The sequence below is a fragment of the Triticum aestivum genome, chromosome 3A (genome assembly GCF_018294505.1).
Source record: "Triticum aestivum cultivar Chinese Spring chromosome 3A, IWGSC CS RefSeq v2.1, whole genome shotgun sequence".
NCBI classification, from domain to species: Eukaryota; Viridiplantae; Streptophyta; class Magnoliopsida; order Poales; family Poaceae; genus Triticum; species Triticum aestivum.
The window spans coordinates 753,025,358-753,052,147 of record NC_057800.1 but is presented as its reverse complement, the minus strand read 5'-3'; the positions used below and the strand labels follow the sequence as shown (position 1 = coordinate 753,052,147).

The 26,790-nt window shown below is 46.3% G+C and overlaps 1 protein-coding gene across 1 annotated transcript; it reads left to right on the top strand.

Moving 5' to 3' along the window:
- Positions 1-21,970: 21,970 nt before the first annotated feature.
- On the top strand, positions 21,971-26,448 carry LOC123059733 (uncharacterized). Its single transcript, XM_044482218.1, has 2 exons — positions 21,971-24,121; positions 26,190-26,448. Exons 1-2 carry the CDS (start codon positions 22,172-22,174, stop codon positions 26,208-26,210), a joined length of 1,971 nt encoding a protein of 656 aa, XP_044338153.1. The 5' UTR covers positions 21,971-22,171; the 3' UTR covers positions 26,211-26,448.
- Positions 26,449-26,790: the final 342 nt, after the last annotated feature.

Here is a 26,790-nt window from a genome sequence, read left to right as displayed (position 1 = left end):
GTCGACTGTCCGGACGCCGAAGCCCTAGCAGCTTTTAAGCATAACGTTCGAGACGAATGGCTCGTCAGACACCTCGGCCAAGAAAAGCCATGAACAATGGACGCATTAACAAGCCTCATGACCCGCTTTTGCGCAGGAGAGGACAGCTGGTTGGCAAGATGTAGCACCAGTGACCCAAGTACATCCGTAGTTAGGGATGGAAACGGAAAACCCCGACGCAACAAGGACCAACGTCGAAATAAGAGAAACAGCCCAAAGAGCACGGCGGTCAACGCCGGATTCAAAAGCTCGCGGCAGAATCAGAGAAAGCCGCCCCTCAAGGATAACAGGGACGAGCTATCCAACTTAAACAAAATCTTGGACAAGATATGTCAAATACACAGTACTCCTGGGAAGCCTGCGAACCATACCCACAGAGATTGTTGGGTTTTCAAGCAATCCGGCAAACTCAACGCCGAACACAAGGGGCTCGACACACCAAGTGAGGACGACGATGAACCCCACAAATAGAGCACAAGGAAACAAAAGGATTTGCCACAATAAGTCAAAACAGTAAACTTACTTCACGTGACGAACAGAATGGCGCCAACAGAAATACGCGCCATACGGCCTATCCCAAAGGAGTCTCGCCAGTGGTTGTTAAACCGATCACCTTCGACCATCAGGATTACTCTAGAAGTATCCGGAACGCAGGCTGGACTGCCTTGGTATTAGATCCAATAATCGACGGACTCCACTTTACAAACGTCCTGATGGACGGCGGCAGTGGTCTAAACCTGTTATACCAGGACACAATCCGCAACATGGGGATAGACCCAACAAAAATTCGCCATAGCAAAACCTCCTTTCAAGGGGTAACGCGAGGCCCGGATGCCCGTTGCATGGGTTCTCTCCAGCTAGAAGTTATGTTCGGCTCCCCCGATAACTTCCGTCGCGAACAGCTAACTTTCCACATCGCCCCATTCTCAAGTAGCTATCAAGCACTGCTGGGACGCGAAGCTTTCGCCCGCTTTAACGCAATACCGCATTATGCATCTCTCACGCTTAAGATGCCCGGTCCACGAGGCATCATCTCATTAAAGGGAAAACATTGAGTGTTCCCCCCGTGCGGAAGACAGTGCGGCTGCCTTGACAGCCCCACAATAAAGCGGCTTCACCAGCCAAAGCACCTAAACAGGTCGTCAAGACCACGGAACGGCTAGACGAGTCCAGCATAAACATACAATTGATAAAGGCTTAATAGTCGTATGCCCCTGTACTAGGGGCTCCGCGCATATAAAACAAGAGACAATAAAGCTCAATTTTACCCATTTTGATTTATACTTCGTTTATTTAGTATAACTCATGTTCGGCACAATCTTTCTTTAACTAAGTTCCTCTCTTTTACAGATGAACACTGTGCTACGCCCGTCCAGGATACGGCACAACGGAGACACAGGTGCAGACGTGCAGTAGGGACCCGTTCCAAGGATTCTTTTCAGATTAAGACCCTGCGTAAACCTTTTTTACGGTCTCTTGTTGATACGCATCCCCTGGTTTCTTGGTATAACCAAGGAGGAGGCTGGCGTTTTGGCATGTGGCCACGTCAGAGTTTTTGCGCGTACCTGGACACCAGGGGCTTATTACTAAGGGCGTTATCCCGCCCGCCCTCATAAAGACCGAATACCTTAGGGAGTGTTCAGCGTCGTGAGTTTGGCCTTATATGCATCAGCTCCGAATCATGTCTTTGGTCACATGTTGGGTTTGCCCGGCTCCTATGTTTTGCTACCTTACGTTCCGCTCTATCGGCTAAGGCGGCACCAGGAGAACTACTGCCATTGTGCCCCGGTTCGGCCAGGCGAGCACCTCAGTAGAGAAAGCCGAAAACTGACTGTCATGATATAGCGTGAGACTAGTCAACCACTCGATGACTTACCGGAATCTTTAGGATTCCTCCGCATTAACGAAGGGTTGCTTCCCAGCCAGGCACATACGCGCCCCGAGTTTGGGCGAGCGCAGGTGCCACCAGGGGCTATATAAGTAGCCTCACTGTCAAACTCCTATGGCTAAGTGAAAGTGATAAAGCATCATAGTCCGATTGCCTAGTTCGCTGCGCTATCACCTCCTTTCTAGGACCAAGACGTTGGATCAAGTGTGAAAATGCGCCTTCTGCGAACACCCCCGCATTATGTGGTTGGGGGCTGAAGCCGACGACTGCCATCTTTCAGATTATATATACATATATGTTAAACGGCCGCACAGGAGGTATTATAATACTTGCAGGAACAAGTATAAAAAGCTTCTACAATTTATCAAAATACTGTTTTACAATAATATATACTATTCTAATATAGTATCCTTCGAGCACTGCGTCTCTATTAAACGATCCCCTTGTAGAACTTCCTGAAAATAGTGCTCGGCGGGTACTCGGCTTCCATCCGAGTCTGGGGATGCAACAGCGGTGGCCTCCATTTCCGCCCAGTATGTTTTCACATGGGCAAGAGCCATCCGCGCACCCTCTATGCACGCTGACCTCTTCATCGCATTAATATGCGGCGCCGCACCAAGGAACTGTTGCACCAAGTTGAAATAACTTTTCGGCCCTGGCCTCTCTGGCCACAGATGACTCATGACATACTTCATGGCGAGTCCGGACAACCTATTTAGCTTGGCCCATTCGGCCAAACGATCGGCTAATGACAGTGGATGCTCTGGATTGTGGAACTGCGACCAAAAGAGCTTTTCCACTTCGCGATCTTCTTGATCTCGGAAGTGTTCGGCCGCATCCGCGACACTCGTTGCCAAATCCAGATAGGTGTCCGCTGTACTCCACATCTGGTCTAACGGAGCATGTTTAGGATCACAAAACTTCCTCCGCAGCATAAAGGGCTTTCCAGCCGCGATCTCTCCGGCCTGACGCAGCTCCACCTTCATAGACCTCATCGCAGAGCGAGCATCCTTGGCATCGGCAACAGCCTTCTCCAGGTCCGTCTGTTCCACCCGATCTTCTTTTTCGAGAAGCTTGTAACGGTCAGTGGCGTTCTTCAGCTTCACGGCCATCTCGGCCATTTCCTTCTTGCTTCGGCAGTGAGCAGCCTGTTCGGCTTTCAGCTCTTCAATTGCCTTTCCGGTAGCTGCATCACTTTTCCTGGCTTGCTCCTTGGCTCGGGCAAGTTCCGCCCGAAGATTCTCCATGGCGGCAGCACCATCTGCATCAAGTGCACACATTGTAAGATACTGGCATAAAGCTCCTCTTACCAGGTGCCGCCGGAGGAATTACATACCTTGCGCCTCGTCAAGCCGCTTGTTGACAAGCGCGATGTCAGCATCTGCCACGTCAAGTTGCCGCTTTAGCTCGGCAAATTCATCAGTCCGGCTTGCCACCAGACACTTCGCCACCTACGTATGAAGGAGGCATATTAGACCTGGGATTATGATCCTCCGCGCGCCATCACTTTTGACAACGCACAGAGTCTCAGGGGCTACTATCTACACAGGGCGCATCTTATTTATGTGCAACTGTCCAAAAAGGGTACATTATTTCGCGTACCTCAAAACCTGTCAGTAAACTCCTGACGGCCTCATGCAATCCGCTCTCCGCGGATGAAATCCTCTCAATCACCGTACCCATCAATGCACGGTGCTCCTCTGAGATAGATGCTCGCCCTAGCAGATCCTTCAGCTCCTCCGACCGCACACCAGACGGCGCCGGACTCGTCCGATGGCCCTTTACGAAGGCCGGACGCGGAGGACTTTGGGGGGCCATATGACTGCCTTCCGGCCCTGCCGGATTCGGATAAACCCTCCGCGACGATACCTCAGGGTCACCCGCCTCGCGAGGTGATACGGCAGGGGGAGGCGTTCCGCTCTCCATCATCTCCGGAAGAAGATCCCCCGAAGACGAGCTCTGCTGAGAAGGGCTAAGGTCCGAGCTACAAGGTAAATTTTCGATTACTTTTCTAAGATATAAAGCAAGGATTTCTCTCGTTCCTTAAAAGGAAAACTCCTCCCTACTTACGGCTGGTGGAGGGCTGATCCCCTTGAGGGCATAATTCGGCCGAAGTATCCCCCAGCACAGGACCCTCTGGCGAAGATTTCTTCCCCCGCTTTGAGGCCATGGTCTCCGGGTCTTCAGAGGCGGTCCTCTTCTTCCCCCGAGGAGAGGAATTTTTGATTCCTCCCTTCCGGACAACCTCCTTCGAGGAGGCTGTAGCTTCCTTGTCCCCTCCCTCGCTTTCCTTTGAAGGCACAACCTCCAACATCCTGACTAGCACGGGACCCGGCGTGGTCTCGGGGAGGGGGCCGGACACCTGATTAGCTTTGCTTTCGCTATCCACTCCTATTTAAAGGACAGCTCTTTTAGGGGCAATTTTATGATAAATATATGGATAGCGAGTCCGGGCACAAGGCTACTTACTTGAGTATTCGGACGATTGCAGCTCAGACCTACGTCCTTCGTAGAATTCGGACACACTACTTGTGGTCCGAAGAACAATTTGTACATCTCCACGGGCGTCATGCCAAGAAAATGTTGGAGAACTCGTGGTCCCTCCGGGTTGAACTCCCACAGGCGGAGGGGGCGATGTTTGCAGGGCAGAACTCGGCGAATTAACATAACCTGCTTCACCACGACCAGACTGATGTCTCTTTCTAGGAGATCTCGGATGCGGCCCTGCAACAGGGGCACGTCCTTTGCCGGCCCCCAGTCCAGCCCCTTATTGACCCATGACGCCTGGCGTGGCGGGGGACCCGAGCGGAAAGTAGGCAGCTCCACCCACTTGGTGCTCCTGGGAGCTGTGACATAAAACCACTCTCGTTGCCATAAGCTGGACTCCCCTGGAAAAGAGCCCTCGGGCCATGGAGCACCAGCATTCTTGCTTATAAAAGCACCTCCGCACTCCGCGTGCCGTCCCTCGATCATCTTCGACTCTACTTTGAAGGTCTTGAGCCATAGTGTAACACCCCGGATGTAACTTTCCCAATTTGTACTCCAACTCTTGCCGTTTCCGGCGTTAAGTTATTTTATTTTCTCGGGTTCGGGTTTTTGTCTCCGTGTGTTGTTACCGTTGTCATGCATCTCATATCATGTCATCATGTGCATCACATTTGCATATGTGTTCATCTCATGCATTCGAGCATTTTCCCCATTGTCCGTTTTGCATTCCGGCGCTTCGTTCTCCTCCGGTGGCCATTTCTACCTTTCTTTCGTGTGTGGGGATTAAACATTTCCGGATTGAACCGAGACTTGCCAAGCGGCCTTGGTTTACTACTGGTAGACCGCTTGTCAAGTTTCGTATCATTTGGACTTCGTTTGATACTCCAACGGTTAACCGAGGGACCGAAAAGGCCTCGTGTGTGTTGCAGCCCAACACCCCTCCAATTTGGCCCAAAACCCACCTATCTCTGCTCCATCATCTAGAGCGTTCGATCACGATCGTGTGGCCTAAAACCGCACCTCGTTTGGACTCTCCTAGCTCCTCCTATGCCTATATATACACCCCCCATTCCAAATTCGCGGATCCTCTCCCCCCTAACCCTAAAAAAAATCTCCCCGCCGCCGCCGGACATGTCCGCTGCCTAACCGGACATGCCTGCGCCGCCACAGCCGCCCAATCGCGCGCCGCCACGTGGGGGTGTGCCCACTTCGCCGCGCCGCCACCCGCGCGGGCCCGCCAGGCTCGAGCCGGGCCCCCGTGGCCCAGTCGCTCCTGCCGCCGCCCGGGTCTTCTCCCTCCTCCGCCCGACCGCCTGCGCCGCTGCCTTGCTTCTCCCCGCGGCCACCACAGCTCCGGCCGCCGCGCCAGCCTCGCCCGCGCCGCCCTAGGCCTCCACCAGCCACCGCCGTCAACAGATCCGGCCGGCCAGCTCCTCCAGCGAGCTCCGGCCTCCTCCCCGACGAGTTCCGGCGAGATCCTCCTCAACTCCGGCGTCTACAGTGCTCCGGCCGCCTCGGTTCGCGCGCCGGGTCAAACCCTAGATCCGCGCGGGGTAAATTTCTTCCAAGTCCTCGGAATTGCAAATCCAAGTGCTTCTGTTCATAGCCCTGTAACTTTGCATCCATAGCTCCGATTCATGCATATAGCATATCAAAATGTTCGTCTCACAGAGTACATCATTTTGTTCCATTGCATCATTTTTATTTGAGTTCATCTTGATGCCCGGAATGCTGTTAGAAGAGGGCTACTTGAGATAATTGTCAGATCTGCTACTCCATTTAGACTTTTGTCATTTTTGCCATGATTAATGTGTGCATGATATGCCCTGATGCTCTACATATGTTTTGTTAAGGGTTTTGTCATCTTTCTAGAGGTGCAACCCATGTATTTTTGTGATGTGTGTGGTGTCTTGTGCAAGCTTGCATAGTGGTGCACTTGCTAATTCTGTTTTCAGGGACTTAGCATTTCCACTAAGTCCTTGAGCTGTTTATCTCATGTTGTCATATGTTCTTGTTGTTTCCGAGAGATCCGTGCCTCTTTTGAGGATGATCAGTAAGGATGTTTTATTAATCTTGTGATGCTCTATACATTCATGTCTTTGTTTGCAATTATGGAGAACCCTAGCTTGAGTCAATCGAGCTCTACTTTTGCTACTTTGTGAATCTGGGCAGATTGTCAACTTGTTTGCAATTTTGCCGATGATGTTGTAGTTAATCCGTGCATGCTATGCTATTGTTCTTGCCATGTATAGCTTGCATTTTGTGTGTTCTTGATAGATGTATGCTTGGCTTTTCATGACTTGCACCGTAGTGAGTGCATCAAGCTCGTAAACATGCCTACTTGGGATAAGTTTTAGCATGTGCCAGTTTTCACTAAGTCTGAAAACTGATTATGATTTTGCTATGTTGCCATGCTTGTTAGTATATTTTCTGATCCCTTTTGGCTCAAGGCCACTAAGGGACTTTTGTTAAGCTATTTGAGTAGCTCCATGCCATGTTTTACTTTGCCATGTTCAGGTCCTGTAGCATGTTGTTTTGTTGCTCCAAAGTGGTATACTTGGTCTGAAATTCCAGACAAGTGTTAATTTCACTAAGTCTGAGATCTGTTTGCCATATGCATTTTTGCCATGCTTGTTTGAACCTGTTAATGGATGAATTGGCCGTAGCTCAGTGCTAGACTTTTGTTAAGCATCTTGAATTCATCCCTGCCATGTATTTTGTTGTCATGTTTGGGTGCTGTAGCATGTTCATCTCATTGCATTTAGATGGCTACTTGCTGTAAATCGCAGACCGGTGTCATATTTGAATCACTTGCCATTTCCAAACCGTCACTCTGATTCCGGCGTTCTTTATATCGTTTTCAAGAGATTTCATCTCATCTTTCCAGTGGCACACTTGGATTCCCAAGTTGAGGCCAGGTTCATGCATTCCCTGTCACGTCTTGCATATGCATCCCGCATCGCATCCCGCATAGCACATCATCATTGCATCATATTGTTTGATCCTTGCACGTGGTTGATTGTGTTCCGTTTCATTGTTTGTCTTGTTTGGGTAGAGCCGGGAGATGAGTTCGCTAACGAGGAGCCTGTTGAGTTTGCTTTCGAGGATCCAGCCAACTCTGACAGCTTTGCAGGCAAGATGATCATACCCTTGAAATCACTACTATCTTTGATATGCTAGTTTGCTCGCTCTTTTGCTATGCCAATGCTATGATGCCTACCATTTGCTTGTCAGCCTCCCAAATTGCCATGTCAAACCTCTAACTCACCATTTCCTAGCAAAGCGTTGATTGGCTATGTTACCGCTTTGCTCAGCCCCTCTTATAGCGTTGCTAGTTGCAGGTGAAGATTGGAGGCTGTTCCTTGTTGGAACATTTATTTACTTGTTGGGATATCATTATATTGCCATGTTATCTTAATGCATCTATACACTTGGTAAAGGGTGGAAGGCTCGGCCTCTCGCCTAGTGTTTTGTTCCACTCTTGCCGCCCTAGTTTCCGTCATATCGGTGTTATGTTCCCGGATTTTGCGTTCCTTACGCGGTTGGGTTATAATGGGAACCCCTTGATAGTTCGTCTTGATTAAAGCTTTTCCAGCAATGCCCAACCTTGGTTTTACCATTTGCCACCTAGCCTCTTTTTCCCTTGGGTTTCCGGAGCCCGAGGGTAATCTTATTTTAAACCTCCCCGGGCCAGTGCTCCTCCGAGTGTTGGTCCAACCGAGCGATGTCCGGGGCTACCAGGGGCAACTCTGGGCTGGCCTACCCGACGTCTGGCTCATCTGAGTGTGCCCTGAGAACGAGATATGTGCAGCTCCTATCGGGATTTGTCGGCACATTCGGGCGGTGTTGATGGTCTTGTTTTAACCTGTCGAAGTGTCTTGAAGAACTGAGGTACCGAGTCTGATCGGAACGTCTCGGGAGCAGGTCTATTCCGTCGTTGACCGTGAGAGCTTGTCATGGGCTAAGTTGGGACTCCCCTGCAGGGATTTGAACTCTCGAAAGCCGTGCCCGCGGTTATGGGCAGATGGGAATTTGTTAATGTCCGGTTGTAGATAACTTGAACCTTAACTTAATTAAAATGAATCAACCGAGTGTGTCACCGTGATGGCCTCTTCTCGGCGGAGTCCGGGAAGTGGACACGGTGTTGGAGTAATGCTTGCGTAGGTTGTCCTCTAGTTTCTCGCTCGCGCTTTGCCTCCTCTTCTCGCTCTCTTTTGCGAATAAGTTATCCACCATATATGCTAGTCGCTTGCTACAGCTCCACATATATATTTACCTTGCCTTACCTATAAGCTTAAATAGTCTTGATCGCGAGGGTGTGAGATTGCCGAGTCCCTATGGCTCACAGATTACTATTACACCAGATGCAGGTCCGGATGATTCCGCTCCAGGTGACGCGCTCGAGCTCAAGTGGGAGTTCGACGAGGACTCTCAGCGATACTATGTTTCTTTTCTTGATGATCAGTAGTGGTGCCCTGTTGGGGGTGATCGGGACCATGTCGCTTGTTGGGTTATCTTTCATTTTGGCGCCGTAGTCGGGCCATGAGTGTTTGGATGATGTATGTTATTTATGTACTTGATTGACGTGGCGAGTGTAAGCCAACTATGTTATCCCTTTTATTCATCTATATTACATGGGATGTTTGTGATGATTGCCTGACTTGCGACATATGCCTTCAATGCGATTATGCCTCTAAGTCGTGCCTGGACACGTGGGAGATATAGTCCCATCGAGGGTGTTACACATAGTCCGAAGTGAGGAGTAATACAGAGGAAGGCTTCACACACGACGATGAATGAGGAAATATGGAGGATGGACTCTGGAGCTAAGTCGTGAAATTCCAGCCCATAATAAAACATGAGCCCCCTCACAAAGGGATCAGTCGGGAATCCTAGCCCCCGAAGGAAGTGAGACATGAACACCACACTCTGACCAGGCTTGGGAGTGGGAATGACCTGCCCTTGAGCAGGCAGCCTATGCGAGATTTCACCGGTCAAGAACCTGGCCTCTCTCAACTTCAGCATGTCCTCCTCCATGACGGAGGAGGGCATCCATCAGCCTCGAAGGTCGGAACCGGACATTGTCGAAGGTCCGAAGCGCCTGAAATCTGGAGCCTTGGGTGTTGGAACTCGAGGCGAAGCGCGAACTCGTTTGAGATTGAAAGAAAGGAGTAAGGCCTTGGTCTCTTTATAATAGGTTGAATACCAAGGGCCCTCCCCGTGACTGTTTGGGACTCGCCTTTGATCGAGAAAACATACCAACAGGTACGGTTGGGTTACCCACGCCCGTATTGATGAGAATCCCGGAATAAGGGGACACGGTCTCTGCTTTGACAAGGCATGCCAAGGAAACTGCCTCGCTAAACACGCTGAGGTGGGACCATAAAACGATTCAAATAAAGACTTGGTCGTGGTGTGATGTCATGCTACGGAATACGTCAGCAGATTAGATTTGTGTAAATATTATTCTCTCTATGGCAATATGTGGAAACTTATTTTGCAGAGCCGGACACTGCCTTTGTGTTCAAAATCTTCTATGAAGTAATTGGAGGAGGAACCCGCCTTGCAATGCCGAAGACAATATGCGCGCCGGACTCGTCGTCATTGAAGCCTGGTTCAGGGGCTACTGAGGGAGTCCTGGATTAGGGGGTGTCCGGATAGCCGGACTATACCTTCGGCCGGACTCCTGGACTATGAAGATACAAGATTGAAGACTTCGTCCCGTGTCCAGAAGGGACTTTCCTTGGCGTGGAAGGCAAGCTTGGCGATACAGATATGTAGTTCTCCTACCATTTGTAACCGACTCTGTGTAACCCTAGCCCTCTCCGGTGTCTATATAAACCGGAGGGTTTTAGTCCGTAGGACGAATAACAATCATACCATAGGCTGGCTTCTAGGGTTTAGCCTCCTTGATCTCATGGTAGATCTACTCTTGTACTACCCATATCATCAATATTAATCAAGCAGGACGTAGGGTTTTACCTCCATCAAGAGGGCCCGAACCTGGGTAAAACATTGTGTCCCCTGCCTCCTGTTACCATCCGCCTAGACGCACAGTTCGGGACCCCCTACCCGAGATCCGCCGGTTTTGACACCGACAATGGGCCTCCTGCAAAATCAGCTTCCTGATCTCCTGATCATTTGGAACATATACGCGGTCCTCAAACCATAAGGTATCGTGTTCATCCTCCCGAAATCCCTTGGCTTTTCCTTTGCTCATCCTTTCCTTTATCTCGGTGATCTCCTTGTCGTCTTCTGTGCTTCTCTGATCTTATCCATCAAAGTAGACTGAATCTCCAAAGCTGCTACATAACCTCTCAGAACTATCTCCAAACGTAGCTCACGAAGGCCTTCTGCTAACTCCTTGGGTAACTCTCCGGTCATGAGTGTATTGACATGACTCTTGCGGCTCAAACGCATCGGCTACTACGTTAGCCTTTTCGGGATGATAGTGCAACTTCATGTCATAATCCTTAATGAGTTCCAACCATCTCCTCTGCCCGAGATTCAACTCCTTCTGTGTGAAGATATACTTCAAACTCTTGTGATTCGTGTATACCTCACAATGGTTTCCGATGAGAAAATGTCTCCAAGTCTTCAATGCATGCACTACGGCTACTAACTCCAAATCATGCATAGCATAATTTAACTCATGGGTTTTAAGCTGTCGTGAGGCATATGAAACAACTCTTCCTTCCTGCATAAGCACTGCTCCAAGTCCTTGACGAGAGGTGTCGCAATACACTTCATAATCCTTGCGTTGATCTGGCAGAATCAACACTGGTGATGTAACCAAACATTTCTTCAGTTCCTGAAAACTGGCCTCACATTCCTCAGTCCATTTGAATTTGGTGTCCTTCTTTAACAACTCCGTCATAGGCTTTGCAATCTTCGAGAAATTCTCAATGAACCTCCGGTAGTATCCTGCGAGTCCAAGAAAACTCCGGATCTCTCCAACGAACGTGGGTGCCTCCCAATTTGTCACAGTGACGACTTTGTTGGGGTCTACTACTATTCCTTCTTCAGATATAACATGTCCAAGGAATCCAACTTCCTTCAACTAAAACTCACACTTGCTGAACTTGGCGTATAGCTGATGTTCTCTGAGCTTCCCAAGTACCAAACGCAAGTGCTCCTTATGCTCCTCTTCATTTTCCGAGTAGACCAAAATATCATCTATGAACACTACGACGAACTTATCCAGAAACTCCATAAACACCTTGTTCATCATGTTCATAAAATAAGCAGGTGCGTTAGTCAAGCCAAATGACATAACGGTATACTCATATAGCCCGTACCTTGTGGTAAAGGTTGTCTTAGGTATATCCTGCTCTCGAATCTTCAACTGGTGGTAACCTGATCGCAGATCGATCTTGGAAAACACCTTAGCTCCTTGCAGCTGATCAAACAAATCATTGATCATCGGCAGTGGGTACTTGTTCTTGATCGTTACTTCATTCAATCCACGATAATCAACAACCATCCTTAACAATCCATCCTTCTTCTCCACTAGAAGTACTGGTGATCCCCAAGGTGACGAACTTGGGCGAATATATCCTTTATCCAATAACTCCTTAATCTGTTTCTTAATTTCCTCTAAATCCTGTGCGGGCATCCTATACGGTCTCTTAGATATTGGCCCTGTGCCTGGCAAAAGCTCTATCAAAAACTCTATGTCTCTATCCGATGGCATGCCTGGCAACTCTTCTGGAAATACATCCGGGAAATCCTTTACCACCGGTACTTCCTCCTGTACAACTCCTGTTAAGGAATTTACTTGTGTCCTAATCGGCAAATGCCGGGATACATACTTGATCCTTCTTCCTTCTGGGGCGGTGAGCAAAATTGACTTACTAGCACAATCGATGTTTCCTCCATACATCGATAGCCAATCCATACCCAGAATCACCTCCAAACCTTGCGACTCCAGAATTATCAGGTCTGAGGGGAAAACGTGGCTACCTATGGCCAACGGTATCTAAAAACATCCTTGGCTTGCCATATACTCTGCTCCTGGCGAGCTCACTAACATAGGTGTACTAAGAACTTTGGTGGGCAGTTTATATATACTTATCCACAAATCCCCTTGATATGTATGAATGCGATGCACCAGTATCGAAAAGTGCGACTACAGTAAAAGACTTAACCAAAAACTTACCTATTACTACATCTGGCTGGGCTTCAATCTCCTCCACATTAACGTGGTTCACTTGTCCCCTGTTGAAAGGGTTGGGCTTCTTCCCAGAGCTTCCATTGTCGTTTCCATTCTTAGCTTCAGGACATTCATTGGGTAATGTCCGGTCTTATGGCACTTGTAGCAAGTAACGTGGCTTAGATCTTTCTTGGCGGGCGTTGATGGGTTGGAACGGTTCTGTCCGTTGCTTCCTCCATTACCATTCTTGGAGCCACTATGGTTGTGTGAACTTCCTCCATTGTGAGTGTGGCCTCCACGGTTATGCACAAGTCCTCTCGAGTTCAGGGTGAAACGGGGTCTCTGTTGAGCTCCTGAATTATGCTTCCCTTGTCCATACTGCCTCTTGTGGTTATCAATCTGCTGCTGCTTCCCTTCAATCATGAGAGCTCTATCTACCAACTGTTGATAGTTATTAAAGGTTGCTACCATCAACTGCATGCTCAGCTCATCATTCAATCCCTCCAACAACTTCTCCTGCTTAGCCGCATCCGTAGCAACATCATCTGGGGCATAACGGGCTAGCTTGCTAAAGTCATCCACATAATGGCTAACTGTGTGTCCTCCTTGGCGTAAGTTGCGAAACTCACGCTTCTTTATGGCCATAGCTCCTGCTGATACATGGGCGGTGCGAAAAGCCTGCTGGAGCTGGTCCCATGTAACAATGGCTATAGGATAGGTGACAATGTAATTCTCCCACCATGAGGCTGCTGGTCCATCCAATTGGTGCGCGGCAAAACGCACCCTCTCAGCATTTGTGCATCCTGTAGTGGTTAACTCCCTTCCAATCCTGCGGAGCCAATCATCTGCCACTATCGGCTCGGTGCTACTGGAAAACACCGGCGGCTGCAACCTCAGAAAACGGGCTAAGTTGTAACCTGGTGGTGGTGGTGGGTTGTTGTTGCCTTGGTTCTGAACTAACAACTGCATTAGGGTATTCTGCTGCTGGATCAACTGAGTGAGCTCTGGTGGAAAGGTAAATCCAGGGTCACGTCTCGGAGGCATCTGAGGGTTTAGAGGGAAGAGAATAGAATAGAATGAGGTCTAGTGAGAAAACACTACCCATATGCACATGAGACAAACACAATCATATCACTTAATCAATCAAGCAAGGGCATACAATCGGTCTAGAACTTGTCGTTACAAAGTGCTCGGACTATACTATATACATGGTAGACTACTACTATTGTTTTGGTGGTCAACTAAATATATTTATCGGTCGAAGACTCCATGATATCTGCTCCAACTTCGTCTTCATAATCATCATCACTATCGTCGGGGTCCGAGTCGGTGTCATTGATGATGATGTAGTCCTCAGAACGAATCTCCTTGGGTTCATCATCTTCTCCTCCTGGCGCGGGGTCTCCCATGAATACTCCTAGCTTCCTTTCCAGATCGTCATTCTTCTCCACTAGTACAACAATTTCCTCCTCGTAATCTTCGTGAGTTGCCTTGAGTTCTTCCTCAAGCTCTGTGATCCTTGTCATCGCCTTCTTCAGATCTATCATGCCTGCGCACATCTGGTTCTCCTGGCGGCGAATATGCTGGTTTAACTCCTGGATGAAAGCTGCAATTGATCTATCCTTCCTGGTGCTAATCATCTCCCATTGCTCATCTCGGCGCCCACAAATCTGGTAGATAGTATCCTTGAGATCCTTATGATAAACTTCTCCAATGCGTCCCATGGTGATGTGAGCTGCCATACTCTTTCCTAGACTCCAGGTTGGTGCATCAAAGGAAAACTCTATGGGCTCAGTGACTGGCGAAAATGTCCTTCCTGGAACTTGAATTTGAATCATCCAGCGCTCCTCTTCTGGTAAAGTGGCGTTGTAAGTCCCGGTGAAGCTTGGTATTCCGATGTTCAGGTACCTAGTGACTTCCTTCAAGTGTCGTCCAAAGGGTGTTTCTTCATCCGGTTGTGCAAACTTGTTCCTTGCGTCCGCCATCCTAAAGAGTAGAAAATGGAGAGAAGTCAGAAATGAGAAGAGAGTAGTGATCTAGGGCTTTAGCTAGTGGTCGTGTCCTATAGTCAGCGTGTGCTCTGACACCATCTTGTAGCGACCAGACCTCAAACAGCCTGATCTCTATGCATCAGTGTCATCCCTGGATCGGTAATGCTGACACGCACAGTACTTGAGGATTTATAACAGAGTAGCAATCACACACTTATTACATCGAATGTCTCAAAAGATAACTTATTACAATAAATATGGCTTAAGGCCATCTAATACGATAACAGTGGAAGGCTTGGAAGATAAAGTGAGTCCATCAACTCCACCGGCATCACTGAGTGAAAGACCACGACCTAAGGCTCCTTACTCGTCATCTGAAAAGTCCGCAACATGATACGTTGCAGCCCGAAACGGGTCAGCACATGGAATATGCTGGCAATTGTAACACAAGAGAGTAATGAACAATGTAAAGCTATCACTACATGCATATATGAATGGTGGAGGCTGTATGGTTAATAGGTTTTGCGAAAAGCCAATTTTTCCCTATTGCAAAGGAATATATTTTATTTAACTACAAAGTTGGTTGAAAACATTGAGAAGGTAAACCCCCTCTCAATCCCAATTAAAAGTAATCATTGACCCAACAAAATTAATTTAGATTGATGAGATCCACATAATAATCCAAGAACTAGATACTCAAGATGTCCATAACTGGGGACACGGCTAACCATGATTAGTTTGTACACTCTGTAGAGGTTTGTGCACTTTTCCCCACAAGACTCGATCTCCTCCGTTGGATTTCTCGCACTACAAGGTGTTTGAGAAACGGATGACCGAGACATAGTCTTTCAGAAGCGTTAGCACCTTACGATGGGTAGACCGGTACACCTACATCCCCTACATCTGCTAGTCTACCACTGTAAGAGTTCGCACGACTTAATCAACTATGCCAAAGCCCATAATGGCATGTGGCTGCACACGGAAGTTTCCAACATGAATAATCATATGATCCCTTTGAGCCTGGGTGGCGGTCCATAGGAAAATCACACGGTACCCGGGATTTCCAAAAATACAGGCAATCACTGGGTTCCCCAGGTGCCTCAATCCACCCAGATGTGTATTAAAGTTTGCCACCTTAAGTTGAACCATTAAGTAAACAAACTCACAATCTGTCATGGAATACACTCAAACCCAAATCACGTCTACTAGCATAGCATAGCAATATAAGCAACATAGAAGTAACTCCCAGAGTTTGATAATGAAACAGGTGAATAGGTACTACCTCATCTACTTTCCAACCCACAATTTTTCAGATCCTAACCATGCAAGTGTTTGAGGATTGATCTAATGCAATAAAACTGAGTAGTAAAGAGGTATGATCAAAGTGTTACTTGCCTTGCTGATGATATGTGAAACCTAGAGACTCGATGTAGCACGCTTCGCACTCCGGGTACTCTATCGCAATCAAACAAGCATACAATAAGAAATCAAGCAAGGGCACGGGTAAAACTCAAATAAGAAGTCTAACCAGAAATTTCAACTTAAGAACTCCGGTATCCAAAAAAAAAAAATCAAACGGAGCAACGAAACTCAAACTGCGAAAGAAACAAGCTTCGTTTACTAATCTAGACTAAAGTCAAATTTTACAGTAGCAAAAACTTGTTTAAGTTAATTAAACGGAAAGAGGGTTTCGAGACGAAACTCTAGGCGCTTGAATCGCCTGATTCCGATAAACGAGCGAAAAGTTATACTAAAATGAAAATCGGAGCAAAAATCACGATCGAAAAATAATCGCGGAAAATCCGAGAAAAAGAAAAACTGACGAACAGGCTAACAAACGAACGTTCGCTGTCTGCGGCTAAACGGTGAAAACCGTTCATTAAAACGAACGTAAAAACGGGCGTTCGCTAAATAACTAAACCAAAAATAAACCGAAGCGGATCTAAAATAAAAAATATGGATCTAGGGTTTAAAAAAACCAAACGGTTTTCTCGCAAAAACCGAGGCGGCTATCTCGGGTCCGGCGAGGTCCGGCGACGGCGGGGCGGCTCTGGTGCAGCGGCGGGGCGGTGCGGCGGCGGCAGCGGTGGCGGGGCGGTGCGGCGGTGCGGCGTGGCGGCGGCGGCGGCTCGGCGGCGCGGCGGCTAGGGTTTCGGGGCTCAGGCTGATGGGCCTCGGGGCTCGGCCGGCGCGGCTTATAAAGCCTCCCCGGGCGGAGTTCCGCTCGGGTACGGCCCGAAGTCGGTTTGACTTTTTTTATAAATAATTCCAACGTGCAGAAAAAGAAAGAAAAGAAATACTAAGAAGACTTCAAAAATTCCGAAATAAATTTTCTCCGTCCTCTAAAAATAAGCCGGACAAAGTGAACATTTATTTAGGCCTAAAATGCAATTTTGAAAAACGCCTTTTTTTTCCTAATTCCAATAAAATAACAATAAAACTCCGAATAAAAATCTTATTTGATTTTAATATTAAATCTTCGGTATTTCTCTATTTTGAGGAAGTCATTTTATCCTCTCTCTTTATTTTTATAAAAGAAATATTCGAAGAGAAAATAATTAAAATCGAACGATCCTTTTTTCAAAATTCGCGAAAACGCGAATATGAAAATAATAAAATCCTCAACTCTCTCCGTAGGTCCTTGAGTTGCGTAGAATTTCTAGGATCACACCAAAATGCAATAAAATATGATATGCAATGATGATCTAATGCGTAACATTTCAAATTGAAAATTTGGGATGTTACATTTATCTAGTTGGAATAATAGTAGTAGATTTTATAATTTTTATCGTCTCATTTAGCTCGAAACTAGCTCAAGATCAACTCGATATCGTTACAAGCTGAGCACGAGTCATGTTCTACAGCTCGTCCATGAGCTTCACTCAGCCTGAACTCACTCGAATTTTGATATGAGTTGAGCTGGGTCAAATCCAACTCGCTCGAACTCGACTCGTTTGCAGCCTACGTATCATAGGGAAGAGGTTCTAGCGATGCCCAGCCTTGTAGAAATTTATTCTCAGTCAAAAGAGCTGGACAGTATTTCACAGCCAATGAACATGGCAACAACCATTAAAAAACATTTCTGACATAAAAACTAACATACTTATTTAAGGACCTATTTCAGGTACAGAATTCACTGCAAAAAAACATGCATATTCCAGGGCCTTTTTCCTAGTGAAATTCATTAGAACATCAAATGAATAAGCTATAGTGGCCGGCGGCATTGGGACATGCCCCATGGTGGTCGGCGGCGCTGGGGAAACAACCAATCGAAGGAGACGAACGGAACAAGGGGAGCAAATGAACCAAGGGATATGCACTTGACCCTGAATTCCAGAAAAAACAAGGGTGTAAACTGAATATTTGCTCAATCTTGTCCCTTCGCCCAGATCCAACGCACGAAATTAAGTAAACTAAAAACAGTACAGTTCAGTTCAGGAGGGCCAAGGTTGATCTGACGGAAGATCAAACGGCTATTAAAAAAAATTAAAATGCACCCAGCGCATGGCGATTACGGGTCGTGTATTAGTATGATTTCTGTGCAAAAAAAAAAAGCATACTTGTAGTAGCTTATAGAAGGAGGTATATTCGTGTGAGTTCAATTGGAACCAAATTTGTCTTCAAGTTGCATTGCTTAATTAGATTGCACACCAGCCTATGTACTCCCTCCATTTTTATTTACTTCGCATATTAGCTTTGTCTCGGATCAAACTTCCTAAACTTTGATCAAGTTTATAAAAAAAAGTTAGAGTTTCTATCATTTATGCCACTAGTTGTGTCCCACTACTCAGTTTGCTATTAGAAATTAAAAATTGTCAAAAATTCCATCACCCCATGAGATGTCTGCTCAAAAATGCCTTTAGACACCTAAAAATGTCATCGTTCCTTAGATGTTTGCTGACATTAGACATCGTTATTGTCAGGTCAAACCCGTTGACCATGTTAGGGCATCTCCAACAGTAACTCGCAAATTTCCTCCCATATCCGTCCGCGGACAGGGAGACGAGTCTGCGGACATGGATGCGGGAGGCCGCCATTACTACGTAGCCGCATGCATCCAGCCTTCCTCATTTTTTTAATCTACACGATCAAATAGCCACATACAAAGGATACAAACGTTCAAATTGCCCATGCAACAATACTTCAAATTTTAAAAATTTCAAATATTACATCCCAACATTGTTTTCCCATTTAACCGCCCCCTGATGTTCAATCAGATCTTCCTTCAGCTGCTTGTGAGTTGGTCGATGCCGAATTTGTTGATGCATTTGAATAAACTTTTGTTGATGCATTTGAATAAACTCTTCAAATGTGGCCGGATTCTGGCTTGGAAGTTGGATAGGATCATCCATGTTCTCAAATTCTAGAGCTACGGCAGCATGGTCACCCTCATCCTCAATGATCATGTTGTGCATGATCATGCAACATGTCATCACCTCCCACAAGGTCTTCGGATCCCATTTGTTTAGCAGGCCCATGAACAACTGCAAAACGGGCCTGAAGAACTCCAAATCCCCGGGCATGCCAAAGAAAGAGTGTCAAATCCAAAGATCCTGTGATGCAAGCTGCTTCAAGAATGATGATGGGCTTCTTAACATGACCCTGATATTGCCCTTGTAAAGCCTTCGGGCAGTTCTTCCATTTTCAATGCATGCAGTCAAGAGATCGAAGAAAACATGGCCACCCTCTTGCTTCTAAGATTGCTAAGAGCCTCCCGGTGTCTATCGCAGTTGGTTCTCTCAGGTACCGAGGTCCGAACACCTCGACCACGACAGTTGCAAACCTGACCATGTCATCTTCGCATGTGCTTTCAGACATTCGTAGGTACTTGTCCCACGAATCAGCGGCCGTGCCATATGCAAGCATCCGGAGTGCGGGCGTGCACTTTAGGATGAAGTAGTCATCGTAGGAGCAGAGGCCCATGGTACAAACAATCAAAGACAGTCTTGTGCATCCAAAAACGCCGGAGAAAATGGTCAACGAAGAGTGCATAGGGGGCAAAGTAGTCGGCCATCAGTGTCAAATGGTCGCGCGTCCTATTGCGGTTGAGCACTCGATGACCCTTGATCGAGCACTTAAAATTGAGAACATGCTCCTCGGCATGCTGCGCGTCTTTAAGGACCGCCTGCATCATTACCGTCTCATTGAAGTACTCCTCCTCGTCCGACGAGTCGTCGGACGACTCAACATACTACTCGTATATGTACTTCAAAGCAGAATGCATTGCTAGAAATAAGGGAAAACTGTATTTAGCTCTAGCGATTCAACGAGTAGTTATCGGGCATGGTGAGTACACCAGTAGTGGATGGTACTTGGAGGGGCGGTCGTAGGAAAGAGGTTGAATGGCGACGGAGGAGAAGCGAGGTGGAGCCTTGCTGGAGCGCTTAAGGTGACGGAGAGGTAGAGTTCCAGTAGGGGTGTGGTGTGGTGGCCGGACAACGCGGACTGGACGGTTGTGGGAAGTTTGCAGGTCCACCTTGGAGATGCCCTTATATGACCAAAATACTCCTAGACCCACATGTCAACTCTCTTTATCTCACAATGATAAATGTGGCCTCCACTTGTCAGGAGTAAGCAAGCGAATAATTTTAGTGAAAAATAAGAACACTATTGAGGATGGAGTAGGACCCACACTTTTATCGTCATGAGATAGAGGGAAACCTGACATGTTGGTCCATGGGTATTTTGGCCATATAACATGGTAAATGGGCTTTGAGCTGACAGTAATGGTGTCTCTCGCATTTTTTAGCATGCGCCTAACAAAGCGATGACATTTTGAGCAGTTGAAACTCCTAGTGGCAAAACTGAGTAGTGAGACACAAGTAGTGGCATAAATGATAAAAACCCTAAAAAATAACATCCACGGTACCAAGTCAATATCATTATAATCATCATGCTATATCTTTTTATACCATATATTTTTTAGTGTGGAAGTTTAGAGTGTTTTCAGTTAACTTGGTCAAATTTTATAAGGTTTGACTTAGGTCAAAGATAATATGCAGAGTAAATAAAAATGGAGGGAGTATAATGCATGCCAAGATAAACCCAAACAATTAGTTGACACTCTTTCTACGTGTTTTCTAACTTAAAAAGTGTTCCTTTCAGCATGAAAGAAGCAAAAATGAATTAGTTACATTGTTATAAGGTGGGCATGAGTACAAAAGGAGTGATTAAATTAGAGCAAGTCCAACAACTCCCTTATTCATAAAAAGACATTGTTTACGGGAATTTGGGGCAAAAACCCTCTCAAATAGTTCTCGTAAATCATCCACATCTTAAGGGGATCCTGTAAACTAGGTACTTTTTTTCCTCGGGTTTACGGAAAGATAATCCTTCGGTGTAATTTTGGTGGGCTAGAAACAACCTGAAACTTTATTGTGCGCCCTGCCGAAAAGCTGACATGCCGCCACCCGGGCCACGCCCGCACCGCCCCTCGCCGGTGGCCGTCACACGTCACTGAATGGCGGGAAGAAGTTTGCGGGAACTATCAAAAGTAGCTCTTGAACAACTTCCCCTGAATTTTAGGGTCATCCCATAAAACCAGTTTTACAGGAAGTTTTTTTAAGGAAGTTGATGTAGTTGCTCTTAAGCACTAAAGTAATACTAATATAAAATCCGATCCATTCCTCCAGCCAACAAAGACACTTATTGGGATCATGCAAATTAAGACATAAGGATCATAGTTACCAAAACTCATGGAGACGTGGCAGGTAGAATGAGAGGAGGCTTCAGCTGGAAAAAAAAGAGGAAAAAACAAAACGAAAAAGAGAGGCTATGATACACTCTCTGGGGTAGCTAAAGTTAGCTAAATAAAGTTATTCCAAACACATGGCTGGAGTAAGAGTAACTTTATTATATTCCAAGCCCATCGTGTAAGCAAGAGGACCTTTGGCGAGCCAGCTGAAATCCCACACAGACAGACAGATCTCCTTCGTCTGTCTTCTTCCTCCATCGTCTCCTGCCTGAAGCAAAGCCTAGGGAAGAGCAGCAGAAGAAGAAGAACAAGAATTCCTGGTACGTACATGGCAAATAAACTTGTACGCAGTACGGTGACCACAATAGTGCTTGCTAGTTTTAGTGAGCAACTATGTTTGTTTAGAAAGGCAAGAGCGAATGGCTAGAATAGCAACTTCTTATGCACATAATTTGTTGTTTTTCCACAGGGCATACTCGCAAAAAGAAATTCCACAGGGCAATGGAATGCGTGTTTTTGCATCAAAATTAAAGATCACATTTTAGTATTCAGTCATGAAAATTGTCTAATGATGAGAATTTATGTTAAGCCATGGTCAAGCAATGTTAAGCTCACCTAGTAGTAATTCTACATTGGTGGGTAGTCTTACTATACCCACACCTATGTTTCTTTCAGGGTGGATTACGGGGGGCGGAGAAGGAGGCATGGAGCTCCATTTAGGCAATCTGAGTGAGCTGTGGAAGAGCCCTAGAGGAACAGTGGTTCGTATTGAGGTGCTTGCATTGGTGGCCATTGCCCTCTCCTTCTTTTTTGTGGCTTTTGGGTCCAGCCGCCGCTGGTCCAACCACTGGATTGTTTAAAAAGGTGTCTTGGTTGCAAATGCATTATCATTGTCCCTCGGGACATACAGCATTGGCTTAATGCAGTCCTCGTCGGTGAAGAGTGAAATGTACCCCATCTGGGCCGTATCCTTGCTCACCCTCTTCGGCGGCATTGACTCAATCAGTGGGTACAACCTTGACCACAACAGCCAGTTCCTGAAGTTGCTATACCAGCTCTGCCTCTATTGTGGATATGTCCTACTAATTGGTATATCCACCATCTCCACTGATGTAGGTAACATTGCAATTGGTGTTCTGTGTGCCATCACTTTCATTAAGGGCTTTCACAGATCACTAGCAAGTGTGTTGCCAAGCAGATTGCGGAATGTAAACAAATTGATTGCTGATTACAAGGGAGAGAGCCATTCAAGAAGTCATGATGGTGACGTCATTATGAGAGATTACCCTAAGTACGTTGTCGACTGGCCCCTAGACCATTTCAGAAAAAGAAACAACATATTGGAGGGTAATGAAGTCATCACTACAAACAAGATATGGCTTTGCACCCTCACTTCATCAGGACGAAGCACCGATTATTACAAGGATGTTTGCCTCTCCTTCTCCCTATGCCATTTGTTGCAACGACGTTTCTTCAGGTTTGCATGTGCTGAGTCCCGCCTTGATGAGACCGAGGATTTTGTCAACAAAGGCCTGCTTGTACAAAGGGATGATGGCACTGTTGACTATGAGAGGGCATTTAACGTCATCGAGGTTGAGTTGTATTTTCTCTATGACATATTTTTCACCAACAATGCCTTCCTTCATTACTATGAGTTGAAAGTTGCAACAATTTGGACATTTGCCTCAATCATTGGCATAATATTTGTGGGAGTTGTGACTATCATACCTGGGGCAAGGAGAACACATATTTCTGGCGACACTATTGTTGTGACGACCGCATCATATGACCTTGTCATCACTCTAGTAATACTGGTCTCCATTGTTTTGCTCCAAGTGATGCAGTTGGTACGGTGTTGGACATCCAACTGGTCTAAAGTTGCCCTTGTGTGTCAGTCTATCAGAAATGGAGACGGGGGCTGCCAAATGAGGTTTAAAGCATTTATGAGCAAGATTGATTTTTTCGCCGGCTATGTCTGGCAACGTAAGCTTGGACAATATTCATTTGTTGAAGCAATCAGCACAAAAGAGTGTGTGTTGGCCACGTTTGTGAAACGTGCATTCAAGGAATGCATCACTTTTTCAAGGATATTTGGGTTGCGGTACATTGAGCAAGTTTACGAGGAAATGTTTGGCAGTCCTACAGGCAATCATGTTCTGTTGACCACACACGTGAAGGAAGCCATTGTTGACTCTTATATGCGCCTCTGCCTTATTGACAATGGTGATCTAGGTACTTGGTCTTGGACTTGGCCGACAATTGGTGTCTTATCGGAGAGGAAAAATGGACCGAGAACTATTATGGCTTGTCACATTGCGACTTGTTACCTAGAAATGGGGCAGTCAAAAAACAAGAAGTGGCTTGATGAGCACCCTGTAGAAGAAGAGAGGGAGAAGCTAGCAGTGTATTTTGATGTTGCCACAACGTTGTCCAAGTACTATGCACACTTGATTGTCTCCGCGCCACAGTTGCTTCCTCCGAACCCCTTGGAGACAAAATCTGCTTATAATGCAGCCGCACGGGAAGCAAGACATTTACTACGTGGGGCGAAAGACAAATATGAGGCAATGAAACATATGGACTCAACAACAGGGGTGATTACGAATGAAGAAGAATCAGATTTCTCCAAGGAAGAATCAGTTTTCCGGAAGGGCATGGAACTAGGGAGGAGTCTCGAAAACCGGCCTGTGTTTGTTCTATGGGAGGAGCTGGCAAGATTCTGGACCAATAGGTTGCTCTATGCCGCGCCTTCCGATAATGTGAAGGAGCACATTGATCATCTCTCACGGGGTGGTGAGTTCACCACGCATCTCTGGGCTCTGCTGTTTCATGCTGGCATAGTCAATGCCGACCAATTCGAGCAAAAACAGGTAACGCCATCCTTCTGAAATGTCTTAGTAGTATCACTTATGTTTCACATATACTAATGCTCGATCATTCATTCATTCAATTCAAACTTTTAACCAAGTGTGGCTACATATATTGTATTACTACCAGTATATATCATATATTAGGTTAGACTATATTTTGTTTAGGCAGGGTAGAGTACAAATGAGAGTGATGAAATTAAGAACTAAGATCAAGTCTAGTTGATCCCCCAAAAGTTATATCTGGGGCATAAATTTTTGTTTCAAGGAATTAACACCCATCTAGCATATCCCTCATTTCCTTTAGTCCCTCAAAAATAGCTTTTTATCTCTCAAACATTTTCCCTCTACCTCATTTTTTGCTCCAAGAAGAGCAATTCTCAGTAAAAAAAAATGGGGAGGCCACTCCCCTCCCGCATTCATGGTGTGGCGGATGGGGCACCAACCAAGATTTTGTTCCATGGAGTCCCATGAAGGTTGGAAATCCAACTTGTCCGATGCATTTTTGGCCAAATAAATAGAAAAGTGGGACCAACACAATGAGCAAGATGTGCGGAAAACCACTTCTTTTTCGGTTTCGCAACAACTTGGGTGAAATGGGTTTCTACCAGGAAACCATGGTCAAGTTTTCGACCTTGCTTACTGGTCGAGCCAATGGAATGTCATGAGATTGGCTAGCCTCCGGCTATGAAACCCGGTGCCGCCGACCCCAAAACCTAGCCCACCCCACCACCCATCCATTTTGGTCGTTGCCGCCCCCGATTTGGGTTGCTGCCGCCAGGCTCTAGGTCACGTCCACCGCTTGACTATCGACGCCGCCGAGCTCGACCTCGTGGTCGTGGCCGCCGCTCGACATCCATCGCCTCCCGAGCCCCGCGCTGCCACCACCTCCCCCATCATCACCGTCGACGAGCACCCACGGCGCCTCACATGTCGAAGCCGCCACTGAAGTACCACGATGTGAGGCTCCGTCCGTGGGGAAAGTGGGCGCATATATAAGATATGTAACCCAGAGTACCCAGACGCGTCGACATGTGTGTGAATTGGCATGTTTGCCAATGTAGAAGAAGCAGTGCATGCCTGTGATACCTCCACGCTCAGCTTCTTCTGGAGTACGGTGAAGCTAAACTTCCTCCTCGACACCTTAGCAGCGGCCGCCATCTTGCCTCTAGCTATGAGGGTCGCCTCCTGGGCTGAGGAGAAGGAGCATCAAGCGGCCGAGCTGTAGCTTGTGGCCAAGCGCGTTGATGTCGTCTTCGTGGCCACTCTCCTTGAGGAGCATCCGCAGATCCTCACTCAGAACAACACGTTCTTTGAGTCCGTAGGGAACGCACACACAATTGTCCGCGAGCACCGCGAGATCACCCGCCTCAAAGCCGAGCGTGAGGAGATGTTCGAGGGTCTTCACGAGCTCGTAAACGACGAGGAGGAGATGGACAACTCAATGCCATGGAGTCGGTCCACCGCCAACTACCACGAGGCTGGCCCCTTCGAGGGGGGTTGGTGTTGATCCCCATCTCCTCCGAGTCGGACTTCTCTGAGGAGTAGAGCTCCTTTGTACTGTAGTTCTATTTAGTTTATTATCTCGATGATTAGCTAGTTCAATATCGAGATAGTGTTAGTAGGTAATAGACTATTTAATTATGTTAGGTATGATATTAATGTGCTACCATTGTTTAATTATGCAATGGAGTCATTTAAATTTGTGTTTGAAATGAACTTGTGTGACAAAATTATTTTGGGATTTTTTTTTTGAGGCATTAAGCTTTGAGGATCAACTAGATAGACAAAAAGTTAATCCTTCAAAAAATGAGGAATTGAAGAATGGTGGATTAAGTTTTGAGGGATCGGCTAAAGTAATATAAGAATAAATTTGAATCCACTCAACAAATACTAAACATTTTTCTAAAAATATCCCCATTTCAGTTGAACAAGTTTGGTAGAGAGAAAAATATGATGAATGACATAACTTTCCTTCTTTTTCCTTACATACTAGACTAGTGTGTTACTTAATTATTCAGCTAGAAATATAACTTGTAATGTGCATTAATTGGGTAACCATGTGCTCCAGGTCCTACGGGAACACTGGTGAGCCACCAAGATCGATGTTGCCGCCACTGAGCTCATTGAAAGTCCCACGCATCCTATTATGTGGTCGATTAATTGCTTGCTCGGATTTTACTCATATTGTCGTAATGTCTCGTAATGTAATGTAATGCAAGCCTGTGGGTGGCGGGTTGGTCGTTTTTTTCTTTAATTATGTGTATGTGTGGATTTGGGGTTTGTGCAAGTATACAAATAAGTACTATGTAATATGTGTGTAAATTATACTAGAGCGGGAAAATTATACATTATATGTTTATTCTTTCATATATTATTAAAAAGTGCAATTACTGTGCAAATTGTGTGCATGTTTTCGTCATCATTTGTTATAAGTTTTTTTTTATTTTCTTTCTTCTGCAAGGGTAATAGCAAGGCCACCAATTCATTCTTTTTTTAGGAAACTTTATTTTTTTTGTTTTTATTTTTGCTTTATTATAGGGGCCAAGAAGAAGGCTGGATGAAGAAGAAGGCAGCTGGGCCTTTGGATCTCGATCGGACAGTGGAGAGCGATTTGACTAAACGCAAGGAAAAAAATTCAGGCGTCTATTTATTAGTTGGCCCTATATAAC